Below are 13,797 nucleotides of genomic sequence, written 5' to 3'. Positions count from 1 at the left end.
CAGGCTGACACGTCACCTCTAGCTCTGCCGTGCACCCCATCCCTAATTTCTGGATTTATGAAGACAGCAATCGCGTTTACGAACAAAATCACAGACCATCACGCATTTTGGGTACATATTTGAGGACTTCAAATTTACACAGCGATATGTTTATTACCATGTAGTTGACAAAGTTTGTGTTTACTTTTCTTAAATCAACGAGAATTGCCCTTCCCTTTTATCTGAATGGATTGACCTCGGAACAAAAACAAACGCACGTGCGTTTGACATTAGGGGAAACACCGATTTTATTTTTTTCGGGCGCGAGAGCTCGAGAGGAACGTGCGCAGAAAACACCTAGGGTGCCGCGTGGTGCATTGTGTATCAACCCAGGGAAGCGAAGAATGCGCTGTGACTGACTGTGGACTGTATACTACTTACTAGTACTGTCTGTATTCGCATACGAGAACTGACGAGAAATATTCCAAAATGGTATCCTTGTATCATCAAAATGGAGATGATAAGGTACTGTCCGATGTACATTTCCTTATGAAGCCGCGAGTATCGAGTAGCGATCAAGTGATCGCGGATACAGCTACAGGTAAATATCATGGACTTTATTTACCACGCCAGATGGGCATACAATATTCTCGATGCAGTTTTGTGACTATAGCATAAATTTATTTATGAGAGGGGACAGCTGACAGCATAGACTAACGTACGTTAGTAGTTAGACAGTGTGGTCGTGAGTCGTGACACGACTTGTAGCTACAGACAAGGCCAAGGTAGCTTATAAATTGATAAAAATTTTTTTTTACAGAATGACAATATTAAATTATGTACCGGTAACATGCATGATGCACATCACAGAAATACCATATAGCCTAGATTCTAGTAGATCTAGTCTAGATAAAGAAGATACCACATGTACAAGTACAGTTAAATTACTTAGTTACTATAAGTTAGGCCGGGCCGGGGATATATGTAGCCCCGGAGACCGCGCCGCCAGGCGAGTAGTTAGGGATATATGCTACTGACTACTGTATGTATACAGCATCACACATGTACACATAAAGCTTTGCACAGCATGCGTAGGCATCGACTATAGCTGTGTCTTTGCAGAGTTGAAGCCATCAAGGTCAGATCAGGGACTGCTCTTATTTGGGGTGAGATTTTTCGATGCTCAAGGTGAAGGAGGGAGTGAGAATGGCCTTCTTATACTCTTTTACTTTTTAGTCCAAACCTATAAAGATGGACAAATTGGTCCTTGGGCCCTGGCATAGTTGTTTAGTGTTTGCGCTCTCAATCAGTGACTTGTTTGAAATTCAAAGTAAACCCACGGCACTGGAAAGCTCAAAGTCCTACATCATGATCGCCTGAAGATGTACACCAGCTCTGAGGACGTCTGACATTCCAGCTTGGGCTGCCAATCTCTCGAAGAGCTTGAACGAAGGAGATCAACGAGGAACAACTGGAACACAGACTAGGGAAAGGGACATCATTTCACCCCGGAGGAGCACACTACAATCCAACACCCTGCAGCGATTCGGATTGTAGCCACACTTATATACAGTCTTGTGCCAGAGCAGCTTACGCGCTCCAACAGTCATCTGTGTGTGACATTTTGATTACTTCAGACCACTGGCCTTCTTTGTTTCTTCACTGTTAAATTCAGAATTTCATTGTTTTTTAGGCCAACCATGTTGTATACCTTGACGTGACACTGGTGTCACCAGTTAGCCCTGCTGTTCGGATAAAGTCTCCCCCTGACTACAATTCTGCTCTAGATAGCATATCATCCTCGGCCTCTCGGTACATGGGGTATTCTCGGTATTTCTACAGGGTGTCTCTAAAAAAAGTAAACCCAACTTCAACAGCAAATTTTCAGAAAATTATAAAATATTTGCACATTATTTTTTCATGGTTAGTCCAATAAGTCCCCTATCCAATGATACCACGTAGGTTATGTAATTCTTATGCATGACTGAGCATGATTCAACTTAGTGAATGGGTGTGAAATCATCACTGTGGCAAGTTATTTCTTGCTATTGCCATGCATTCAGGGCATATTTGAAGTTAAATTTTTGTCACATGTTAGGCCTATGATTACATAACAACTTCAGCAAAGGTTGTTCCTGACACATTCACACTTCACATGCTTTCCAAACATGGTACAGTTGACAACTGAGCAGAGAGTATTCCTGGTAACTCGATACCAGGAAACAAGAAGTTTCGTGGAAGTTCAAGAGGCTTTTCGGGTGCAGTTCCCCGACAGGCAGCCTCCAACAAAAAGAGCCATCTGGTACAATGTGAGAAAGTATGCTGATCACGGAACTTGCCACAGTGATGATTTCACACCCATTCACTAAGTTGAATCATGCTCAGTCATGCATGAGAGTTACATAACCTACGTGGTATCATTGGACAGTGGACTTATTGGACTATCTAACCGTGAAAAAATAATGTGTAAATGTGACCCGCTACAACAAAATGGTCCTAAAGTCGCGCAGGGTCGAAGCCGTGAAAATCGAGTTTGAAGTTAGAGCATCAAAATTGGTCAAAACTTACGATTTTCTGAATTTGACATATTATTAGAGTCTGACATGTCTTCTATCATCTGTCGAAATTTTGAAGCAAAATGATGAAAGGAAAGACCAAAAAATAACGTTTTTCTGGGCCATGTTTTTTTGGCGTTTCAACGAAGCAGAAACTGGTTCGAACATTTGGATTGAGCGCCACACATAGGCTCCGCCCCTAACAACGACCAGAGTGATCTCATTGGTCAGTTTGCTGCTTGCCGCTAACCGAAGCGTGAAGCTCGCACACTGCCCAGTCGACTGGTGTGTGCGGGCGGTTGCACTATGCCTGGCCGCTTCTCCTGACATCCTGGGGGGCATTTCATGAAGCATTTTGGTCGGATATTTTTCTGACAAACTGTTACAAGCTATTGAAATCCTTGCATCTGATTGGCTGAGAGCCCAATTTGTCTGACAACTTGTCAGACAAAATGCTTCATGAAATGCCCCCCTGGTCACTGATTGGTCGGTGAGGAGACCGCCGACGCTGTGTTTGAATGAGCATTTCGGGGGTTGCTAGGGCTTAACTTCTATTGTCCGGAGGTGAATACTGACTTGCGTGTCTCTTGATTGTGATTGCGTCGCAAGGAGAACTTTTAGGGCGCTTTTCTCGAAACAGTGATTTCCCAGACGTCTTGACATGCTCTCTTTTAAACATCGATATCTCCGCAGCCGATTATTTTTATGAGACGTGTTGTATATCAATTTAAAGCAGAAAGATTAGTGAATTGTGTCATGCAATTTTCAAATAATCGACCTCGCCCGACTTTAGGATCATTTTGTTGTAGCGGGTCACAAATATTTTATAGTTTTCTGAAAATTTGCCGTTGAAGTTGGGTTTACTTTTTTTAGAGACACACTGTATAGCAGACCCGACGACGTTGCTGTCACTTGGACCGTCATCATCGCCCTATAATAGGAACATGTCTTATTCCCGTCTGCCCTCCCAGTGCCAGTGAACACCCGGAAGCAGAAGGCAGACAGCGCTACTATGAGTGAGGACGATTGCGATAAATATGACATCATTTCAACGATAAGGTCCCTGGAAATGAAACTACACAACGATATGGTGACTATTCGCGCCAACATGAGTTCCCTCCATGCCCATCATGATGAAGAAAGTGAGGGTCGATGCCAGTGCATGACGACCATCCAGCAGGATTTTACCAATGGTGTTATAGCTGCGGTAATTTCGGAACATAAAACCCAACTGACACGTGCATAAAAAGTTTCCCATGAAGGATCTTGCGAAATGATCATTGAATCGGATATTCTTGTGGTTTTGTGTTCCTTATTGTGATGAGCATATCAAATTTGAGCTTATTCAAGGATGACAGATATAATGTGACATTGCTTCCTAAGAACGGTGCATGAACATCCTGATTGTAGCAAGAATGTGGACTGAATGGCGACACAGTTGTAATTGTCTGTTTTTTTAACTTCCTCCTCTGATAACATTTATAGTAAGTTGTACTGCACATTCATGCATGTACCTCTGTAAATATGTTTGATATGACTGACATAAAAAAAGTATTGGGATTAAAGGACAATGCATGACTTTCATTCATTTGTGTGTGCATTTTGCTGTAAACTAGGAGTTCATGAAATGAAGGAATTCAAATTCGTTTACTTTTGTGGCGAGTATTGTCTTAAGAAAAAAAAAATCTGAGCATAAAATAGTGTCAGGTAGTATCATATGTAGTGAGTCGTATAAAAGTATGTCTTGTATTAAAGGAAGAATGAACTATGCTACTCCACCTTTGCCAGATTGTCAGCGGTGATCAATACATTAAATTTTTGTTCCTATTTGACTTTTGTAAATCATATGATTCTTATGATTCCTTGATTTAGTTTATAGTTCTTTGCCTATCAAGAGGATGTGATTTTGGATAGGTGTTTATTTTCAGTACCATTGATGATTACATAATTTACTCAATGATGGGGGGGGGGGGGGGGGTGGGGTTGGCTTTTTGTGGCGTGTGAGAAAGACCCTGAGGCATGAGTGTTGCACCTAAAGCATGAGACTTGGTTGGTTTATCGTTTGGGGATGTACTTAAGTATACCATCACAGACATCTCATATCATTTCTTTCTTTCAGGGTCCTCATTTACAAGATTTCAAGTGAGATTTCCCTTTCTGAGAAGAGATGAGCAACATCACACCAAGGGAGGTACTGGAGATCATGGGAAGCATGCCGATGACTCTGGAATCAGTGACCATGATGAAGTACTCCCACACACACAGTCAGTAGAAGGAGATGAAAGTCCTCCGAGAGCCGATGATGCTTTTCAGGATGATGACGGAGACTTCGTCGTTGCCAGGCCGACAAGCAAAGATGAATATGACGTCATCACCATTGGTGCTTGCTCAACCAAGGAGATATCCTCCCTGGCTCAACTTTGCTCTTCATTCAGAAATGATCACACACACTCACAGCTGTTTACTAGTTTACCTTTCTGATTTGTCATCAAACAAACCATGTATTAAATTTCACCCACTCAAAAAAGAAAAAAAAAAATGCAGCAGAAAAAAATTAAATCATTGAATAGACTTTCCTTTCACTACTATTGAAAACTTAAAGTTCTGTTTATCTGTCTCTGCACATTAAAAGAGATGTCTGACATCAATTTGAATGTAAAATCGTCATAAATTTATTTCTATCTTAAGGCAGCTGCTATTTCTATCTTAAGGCAGCTGCTAAAGGTATATTTACAAATGAGGGTTATTGCCTATTATGAATACAGTCAATGATGAATGTTGTTGGGTTAAAGTATCGTAAGAAACGGGTCAGTGACCCCAATGTTATGTATGAAAATGACATTGAAATACTGCAAAGCGAGGAATGTTCGCGTCCATTTTAATTTCAGGAATTTTGCGAGAGCCAAGATTTGCGAAATCAAAATGCATGTGAAAGTTCTTGTCTACACTATACGCATTGAATGTTAGAGGCAACTCGCGAAAATTTCATGCCGCAAAAAAGGCCGTCGGCTCCAATTCGCGAAAATTTCATGCCGCGAAAATATATATATATATATTTGGCTTTATAGCATGAGGACCATACTTTTCACATATTGAATTACTTGTTAGTCACTTCTGTTAAATCTAAATTCAAAGTCTCAAAATGGAGCGAAAATGAAAACGAGTGTGTTGAACCTGATAAAGCTGTTGATACAGTGTAAGGCTACAAATCTGCTATGTGCTCATAAGAGGACCCAGCACATGGTGGATCAGACGTTCAGCACATAATGGCAAATTGAAATCAAGAGAAAGCAGTGTGGGGGGCATTAAATCTATTTGATATTAATTCAACATGCCTTGGCATGGTAAAATAGATGAATTATACAATATTCATTCAATTCACTTTATAGTGCACTATAGTGAGAAACTTTATGAATAGATCTATGTCTGTTTCTTGCATTCATGTCTCGATGGTAGAGACCCAAGTATACAAATCTCAAATGGGAGGATGATCATAGGTCTAAAAAAGAAATATTATGGCATGAAAAAAATAATAATTTCTGAGGGAAGCACATGCCATAAAATGTTTAATTCCTTGCCATTTGCAGGCATTGATTTTTTGTTAAAAAGTATATAAAAACTGTGCAAAGAGACTCCTGGCATGTGTTTTGGCTAACCAAATGATACTGCTCAAAATTTTTAGGAAAAATAAAGCAAATATTATGTTTTACACAGCTTGAACTAAAGAGAATTCGATTTCTTTCAAATGCTGTTCTAACACCAGACCTAATCTTTAGATAAAACTTGGTGGAATTTCAGGTTTGATAACAAGGACTTTTTTATATATTCATATGCTTTACCAACAGAGCATGCAATGGAAACCCATTTACCAGATGTTGGTTTGCAGGTGAGTTTCTATTCAAATAACCTTTTCACAGTATTTTTGAATTTTTACCAAATCCTGTTTGGAAATTTCTGGAAAAAATAAACAACTTTTTCATCTAGAAATTTCCAATGTTCAAGCTCTGAGCACGGATGTAAGATAGTATACGACAGTATGATTTGTATGTTTTAATGTGCTTCAATTGCGACCATAATTTAATAAATTCATCTGAGGACAAATCAGCATGTGCAGCCTTATTCAGGTTTCAGGTAAAACGTGAATGACGGGTTACCCAAGTTAATGTCATGCCTTTGGAAACTAACAGTGATATGAAGCAAGGAGAAGTTGAATAATTTTCATTTCACTTATTTTGCTCAAGCGTTGTTTTCTAGTCTTGACAGATTAGTAATGATTGCAATCACTGATTTTCTCCCTAAACATTCAAAATCTGAAACTTGACACTTGGATATTCATCCTAAATTCAAGTGAAATGAATTTTTGATTAGGCAAATCAGATGACAATGATTGCCATTGAACCAGCATACACGTACTCAGTGCATGAGAGACCATGATTATGACTTCGACCCATTTCAATCTTTATATTCATAGATATATATTTTTATTTATCACCCAAAAAAAGGTTTGGCTGGGAAGTATACTACTGTCTAACTTCATCTTGCATGAACATCAGAGATTTTCTGGTTGTGTGGCACTGGAACTTGGAGGTGGTACTGGACTTGCCAGCATTGTCATGGCAACCATTGCAAAGCTTGTGATTTGTACAGGTATGAAGTCTGTTTTATCCGTATTGATGTCGACTGCATCACTGCAGACATTCCCGGACAAAACTAACAGGCTCTTGTTTTATACGGAATGAGGTGCATTTGCTGTACAGATATACATGTATCTATCAAGAAATTTGGAAAGCACAAGTTTGGAGAAAATGCTGTATTAGCATGATGACTGGATATGTTTCTTGAGTGGATGCGGCATTCTTGTTTGAAAACTAATAAATTGTCTCATTGCACCCAATGTGGCAGCAGTCCCCAGGTTGCTGCCATAGTAACAGTTACTCTCCCTGGCGGTATTGTTAGATGCGCGTATTGCCCTAGAATACGCTAGGCGGTATGCTTTGATTATTGTATGCGCGCAGGCGCTTCCCTTTGATCTTGTAATGGTAACCAAATAGTAGAATGATTTTATACGCTCAGATCAGTTTCACATCTGTAGCTACTACAGAAAACATCGAAGGCACATTCAGCAACGAAATCTTTAAAGGAAAAGGAATCAAAGTCAACGAACCATAAACAAGCTGCTTATATGTGATATAATGTTCACCAAAGAGTTTCACTGTAGCTGCCCATGCAATAAATTACCAGTTGACAAACGGGACGGTAGTTGGAATTGGTCAGATATTTATTCTCAACGGTCGTACCCGTGAAACTGTAAAGAAAATTGTATAAGTAAAATATACAACAATAAGATCTAATTCAGTTTCACAAATTACAATAAAATTGCTTTGTCATTCATATATGTCTAATTAATGTTTTACACTAAAATTATGCATTTATACAATAATCACTAAAATTATATACATCTATAGATCACAGTGCTTTCAATCTCACATTTGCTAAAGAGTAACATCAATACTAATTCGATCACTCTTCACAATATATTCATTGTTAAATCTTAACCTCTATGTACAAACATATAAAATACTATAATCATAAGAATCACATATATATTGTATATAAAACTTAATACAATCATATTTAAATTGCTTACCTCTTTGGTGAACATTGTATCACATATAAGCAGCTTGTTTATGGTTCGTTGACTTTGATTCCTTTTCCTTTAAAGATTTCGTTGCTGAATGTGCCTTCGATGTTTTCTGTAGTAGCTACAGATGTGAAACTGATCTGAGCGTATAAAATCATTCTACTATTTGGTTACCATTACAAGATCAAAGGGAAGCGCCTGCGCGCATACAATAATCAAAGCATACCGCCTAGCGTATTCTAGGGCAATACGCGCATCTAACAATACCGCCAGGGAGAGTAACTGTTACTATGGCAGCAACCTGGGGACTGCTGCCACACCCAAAGATCATGCAAGGGATATGCATATTGTCTCTGCATAAGGAAATAGGTTTTATTTTATATAGGTCCTTTTGTAATTGCTATCATCAAATCAATTTATCTCATTTGATTGCAGGAAGTGATATGTACATGTATAGGCACAAAACTTTTTGGTTTAAGTTTATTGAATCAGTGTTTCATAACTTTTAAGTCCATTCATGCCACCCTGCTGAATTCACAGATATTGGGGAAGATGTCCTGAACAGGTGTCAGAGAAATATCCTAGCCAATGCTCATTTACCTACAACAAAGTCTGGCGACATGGACAGTGATGACCTGCTTGTCAAGGTCAGAGAATTAGACTGGCTGTCTCCAATGCTTACAACAGGTGAGATAGATGAAGAAGAATTACGTCTCTTCTTCTGTCATAATGATGTTTCTGGTTTTGAATTCTAGTGATGGCTCTCTAGAAAATACAGTGCAGATGTTCAAAGCAAAAATATTTGTTCATGTTATCCTGCAGGGCAAAGTTGTGGCATATAAAAGCCAAGTGCAGATGTTTGAGCAACATTACCAGTTGGTCTAGAAGTTGTCATATGACCTGAACATTGCATGAAAATTGTCATTAGATTGTGTTAAGGCTGAATAATTTCAGCCTGATTTTACTCTTTCACTTTCTTCTGCTGAGAAATAGAGATTTTATTTTTCTATATTACAGTTGGTATTAGTGCTAGTATTATGTCTTCATTTATGACCATTATAGGCATTTTCATTACTGTATCAAAGTTTAGATTTTCAAGTTCTTTATTCACCAATATTTCCAAGTCATTTGAAGGAGTCACCTCTGTGCCCCCAAAGATGCAAATAATGTATAGGTTGCTCAGTTTAAACACAGCCATATGTGTTAGTCTATCCTTCATTTGAATGTGAGCATTAAAATTTTGAAATGTTTGTATGTAGCTCGATGAATTCAGCATCCTTTGATAAGATGTGGACATTTCCCCCCATTAGATAAGCTGAAAACATTTCACTGGAGACAGGAAGACATCGGGTGCTTTGAGGACGTCGATATCATACTGGCAGGGGATGGTATGTACACTGCAATGTATCCATTATAGTGTAATTCATTGCCTTGCTGTGGAGTGTGTAACTTGTGATTACTCTAAGTGTAGGGAACTATCAACAGAATGCTGATAAAATCGGCCAGCAAGTCACAGCTGTACATTGCGTGGACACAGAATGGTTAATGTATTGTGTGGATGACTACCGCGATGAATTATATTCAGTGAGACGTAATATTGTGTTGATGAATCGTATATCTAATAACTAATTATTTTGTTGTTGTTGTTGGTTTTTATGATGTTTTTTGGTCAATGGAAGACAATGCAGTGCATTGTTGTGTTTTTCTTCAAATGTTCATTCAAAATCATTGTCACATATGATTGTACATTAATTTTTCCTTCCAGTGATTTACAGTAATCCGTTGACAGATGCCTTCTTTCACAAGCTGCAAGATCTGATGGAAAGAGGAAAACCAAAGACATGTTTTATGGCTCTTGAAAAGAGGTTGGTAATGGGTCTCTGGAATTCTTGTGCAAGGTCATAATTCTATGCTTTAATTTATTTCGAAAAGATGGAATTGTATTTTTATTTCATTATTTGTACAAATTCAACTTGTGTGTTAGTTATTGACAGTCTAATCTCCAAGATATTTCGTACTTAGCTTGTGGTAACGAAAGATGATATGGATTAGCAATTGCATGTGTGGAATAGATTTTTGTGGTGTATATTTGACACATACCTTTTAGTAGCTTTGATAAATTTAAAGCCTGGTCATTTTACAAACATCCAGGACATAATACAATACACATTTGTTGTCACAATTTGCTGTGTGTAATGTGTGGGTTTGCACTGTACAGCATGCTAAAAGAAAAATTAATACTTTATGGATTGCTGCATGTGTGATTACTGGGTGAGATATCTCTCAATACACCTTTACATTGTATTTGCTACATTTCAAAGGAGACTTCTTAATCAGTTTACCTACTCTGTATAAGCATTATGTTATGATCATTACATTATACTCCTTAACCCGTCGAGGATGGACTGATTTTCCTAGAACACACATTTCCCACAGACACCTGCCCGAGTATACTCGGGACTCATCCTCAACGAGTTAAAATTTCAGTTGCACATTTAACATCGATTTCTCCTCTCGTATTCTGTCTACGTATTTTACATTGCTGACTGATGATATCATTTCATGTTATCCCACTCCATGCGCCCTATGTGGAAGCAGGCTGAACTTTACACTGGAGGATTTGGACGTCACATGCAAAGAGTATGACCACTTTAGGGACTGGTTGAGGAGACTAGCAGCTGATCATAGATACAGTGTGTCACAACTCAGTGGGGATATCTACCAGTATGTGCAATGTCCTCTCTCAAAATATCTGGTAGGTGTGAGATGTGTGTACCAGATGTTTCAATGCATTTGCATCATGTACTGTAAAAGTGGATATTTTCGCACGACTGATTTTTTTCGTGCTCGGCCGGGGAAGAAGAGTTCCGCGTGTATTTAATTCCGTGGAATCAAGACATCAACTACTGGAACATATGGCAAGCAAAAATATTCATGTGCTTTTACTTTTTTGCTAGTTTCTGGTCGCGTAAAATGCGTGAAAATTTCCACTTTTACAGTATGTAGGTAATTGCACATAGGTAAAAACTGAACAAGCCTAGCCTACCCCCCCCCCCCCCCCCCCCCCAACGTGCCCATGTAGTGTCCTCTTGAACCACTTTTTGTTGGTTGTGAGTTCAGGAGGATAGAATCACTTGCACATCTAAAAATTGTGTTGTATGACATATCAATGCATCAAGTGGCACCTACCCGTATTCTGCATTTTTTTTTCATAATCATGCTTAACATCTACAGCTTTGTAGATCAGTTGTCTCTCCCAACTACAACAATCTGACAAATGGAAGGTTGGGTTGATGTTCATGTTGAGTGAATTGAGTTCGGATTGAATTTACTTGGTCACATTCAAAGGACAAGTTCACCTTCATATGCATGTGGATTGAGTGAATGCATCAGTATTAGTAGAACACATCAGTGAACGTTTTGGGAAAATCTGACAATCTGTTCAAAAGTTATGAATCTTTAAATCATCTGTGCATTCACTGCTGGATGAGAAGACTACTACAGTGTATGATGTCATATGCATACGACATAAGGAAAATATAAAGAGAATTTCACAAAATTTTACTTTTTGAAAAAAGTTTACATTTCCTCCATATTCCCCTTGCCTTCTGAAAGAGGGAAGTCAAGTGACCTTTAATCAAGTGAGAAAAGTGAAAATATGTTGCATTTTCTTCACATTTTCTTTATATCATTGTACGCATGTGACATCACAAACTGTAGTAGTCTTCTCATCCAGCAGTGACGGCACAGAAACTTTAAAAATTCATAACTTTTGATCGCATTGTTTGATTTTCCTCAAACTGTCAATGATGTGTTCTGCTAATATTGCTGCATTCACTCAATCCACATGTCTATGAAGGTGGATTTCCCCTTTAATTAAGGGAGCAATCACATTACACTCATACAAGCAGGTAACCATGTAGCCTCTTCTTGACAACTCTGATGCTGTTGGGAGTCTGTAGAGTTGATGCGAGCCAGATAAAGCGACACGGTTGCGTCGAGGGCCTCTTGACACCCGCCTGACAAATATTCTGACTAAATTTTAGTGTGTGAAAAGTCATCCAATCAACATGAGCTACCATAACATACATGTATGTTCATGAGCTTCCATGATTGCGTCACACGTACAAACTGATGGAAAGACGTGTGGTAACTTCTATTACGAAAATTCATACATTGTGTTAGTTTACATAAATATTCTTTATAAGCTAGAGATCAAATTTTTCATAAGCTTGCCTGTGGATGTATTACGAGTATGAGATTTACTTAACGCCCCCCCCCCCCCAATAAATAATAGACTATTTTAGAACGGAAGGAATAAAGTCACCGTTCAACAACAGAGGGATCTTTCCATCAGTTTGTATGTGGTATCATGAAACAATTGCATAAAAACTCGTGGATATCACATTGTGGTAGCTCATGCTGACTGGATGATTTACGCCAACCAAAAGTTGGTCCCAATATTGTCAGGTAGGTGTCAAGAGGCCCTCAGTACAAGCGCCTCAGTTTATCTAGCTCACGAAGCGATCCCAAATTCTCCCCTTAACATCAACTCTACAGACTCCAATAGTGCAAGGGCCGTCAACCAAGAGGCGAGTAACCATGGTGGCTGATGGCTTTCTCACAGTGCCTTGTCTGAGACCTATACATCTTTGTCTGAAACACTAATACATTTGTACAGGCGACTCCTGTCACAATGAAGTCCTTGGGACCGGCAGTTTTCTTTTGTTTCAATGTATCAAAGTTTGTTATAGCGGAAACAAATAAAGTATATAAGGATTTTATAGATAATAATTTTGGGACATGATGTTTTTACTTCTCTGTAATGAAATTTTAATACATGTATAGCTGTGTTTATTTCTTTTTATCTGTGTCAATTATCTTCGACAAAGGTTTTTGATGTTCACTTTTGGGGGCTTCATCCCCCCCCCCCCCCCTTTCTCCTCTTTTCCACCTGACTCTATGTGGCAGGAGCTATGGGAGATTCAAGGTTCTCCTAGATTATGACAGACCTGGACAGCAGCTGGAACCAATGCATCATCATCATCATCATCATCATCATCATCATCATCATCATCATCATCATCATCATCATGCTCCTCCTTCTGACCGGAGATATCAGGGAGCACATCCACCCATAAAGATTTTCGGAATAAGATGCCAATTTTTCAAGGATTTGTCAACGCTCAAAAGCCTCATGAGTCTGGGCTTGGGATTTAACATCCAGTCCACTAGAGGAACTTCAGCCTCTGCCTTGAGGCAACGACTGTATGATGATCGGGACTATGATGACATCAACTCAATAGATACAACTTGATCCACTCTGACATACTCTCGGTGGAGCCATCATTGCGAGCTCTTCCGACAAAGATGAGAAAACACCGCCAACTTCAATCTGTCATGGGCCCTCAAATCGCTGAAAAGAACTGAATTAAAACTGAACTGAACAGAACTGAACTGAACTGAACTGAACTTTTATCCTGTCATGGGCCCTGTGGCGTAAAAGTTGAGATCAAATGTTAGGCAGAAAATCAATCATAAGTCTCCTAATACTCAATTCTGGGTGGCTGACGTCTAACTTATGTCTGATTTTCTGACTAATGTTTGATTGCATCTCTATAT

The 13,797-nt window shown here is 39.0% G+C and overlaps 1 protein-coding gene across 1 annotated transcript; it reads left to right on the top strand.

Annotated features, from left to right (window-relative positions):
• Positions 1–528: 528 nt before the first annotated feature.
• LOC139713388 (methyltransferase-like protein 22) lies at positions 529–13,249 on the top strand. The gene is made up of 9 exons (XM_071625123.1): positions 529–580; positions 4,654–4,914; positions 6,380–6,420; positions 7,037–7,181; positions 8,716–8,862; positions 9,486–9,563; positions 9,941–10,040; positions 10,774–10,930; positions 13,147–13,249. Exons 1-9 carry the CDS (start codon positions 529–531, stop codon positions 13,180–13,182), a joined length of 1,017 nt encoding a protein of 338 aa, XP_071481224.1. The 3' UTR covers positions 13,183–13,249.
• Positions 13,250–13,797: the final 548 nt, after the last annotated feature.

The sequence above is a fragment of the Diadema antillarum genome, unplaced genomic scaffold (assembly GCF_040938485.1).
Source record: "Diadema antillarum isolate AM-2024a unplaced genomic scaffold, OU_Dant_1.0 seq00001956_RagTag, whole genome shotgun sequence".
In the NCBI taxonomy this organism is placed as follows: Eukaryota; Metazoa; Echinodermata; class Echinoidea; order Diadematoida; family Diadematidae; genus Diadema; species Diadema antillarum.
Note: the sequence above shows the minus strand (reverse complement) of the source record. Positions and strands in the feature narration are given on the sequence as shown.

Coding starts and splice junctions, on each gene's coding strand:
- LOC139713388 (XM_071625123.1), top strand. CDS start 529: ATGAAGCCGCGAGTATCGAGTAGCGATCAAGTGATCGCGGATACAGCT. Junction 4,915..6,379: donor ATATGACGTCATCACCATTG/GTGCTTGCTCAA, acceptor CTTTACCAACAG/AGCATGCAATGGAAACCCAT. Junction 8,863..9,485: donor GTCTCCAATGCTTACAACAG/GTGAGATAGATG, acceptor TCCCCCCATTAG/ATAAGCTGAAAACATTTCAC.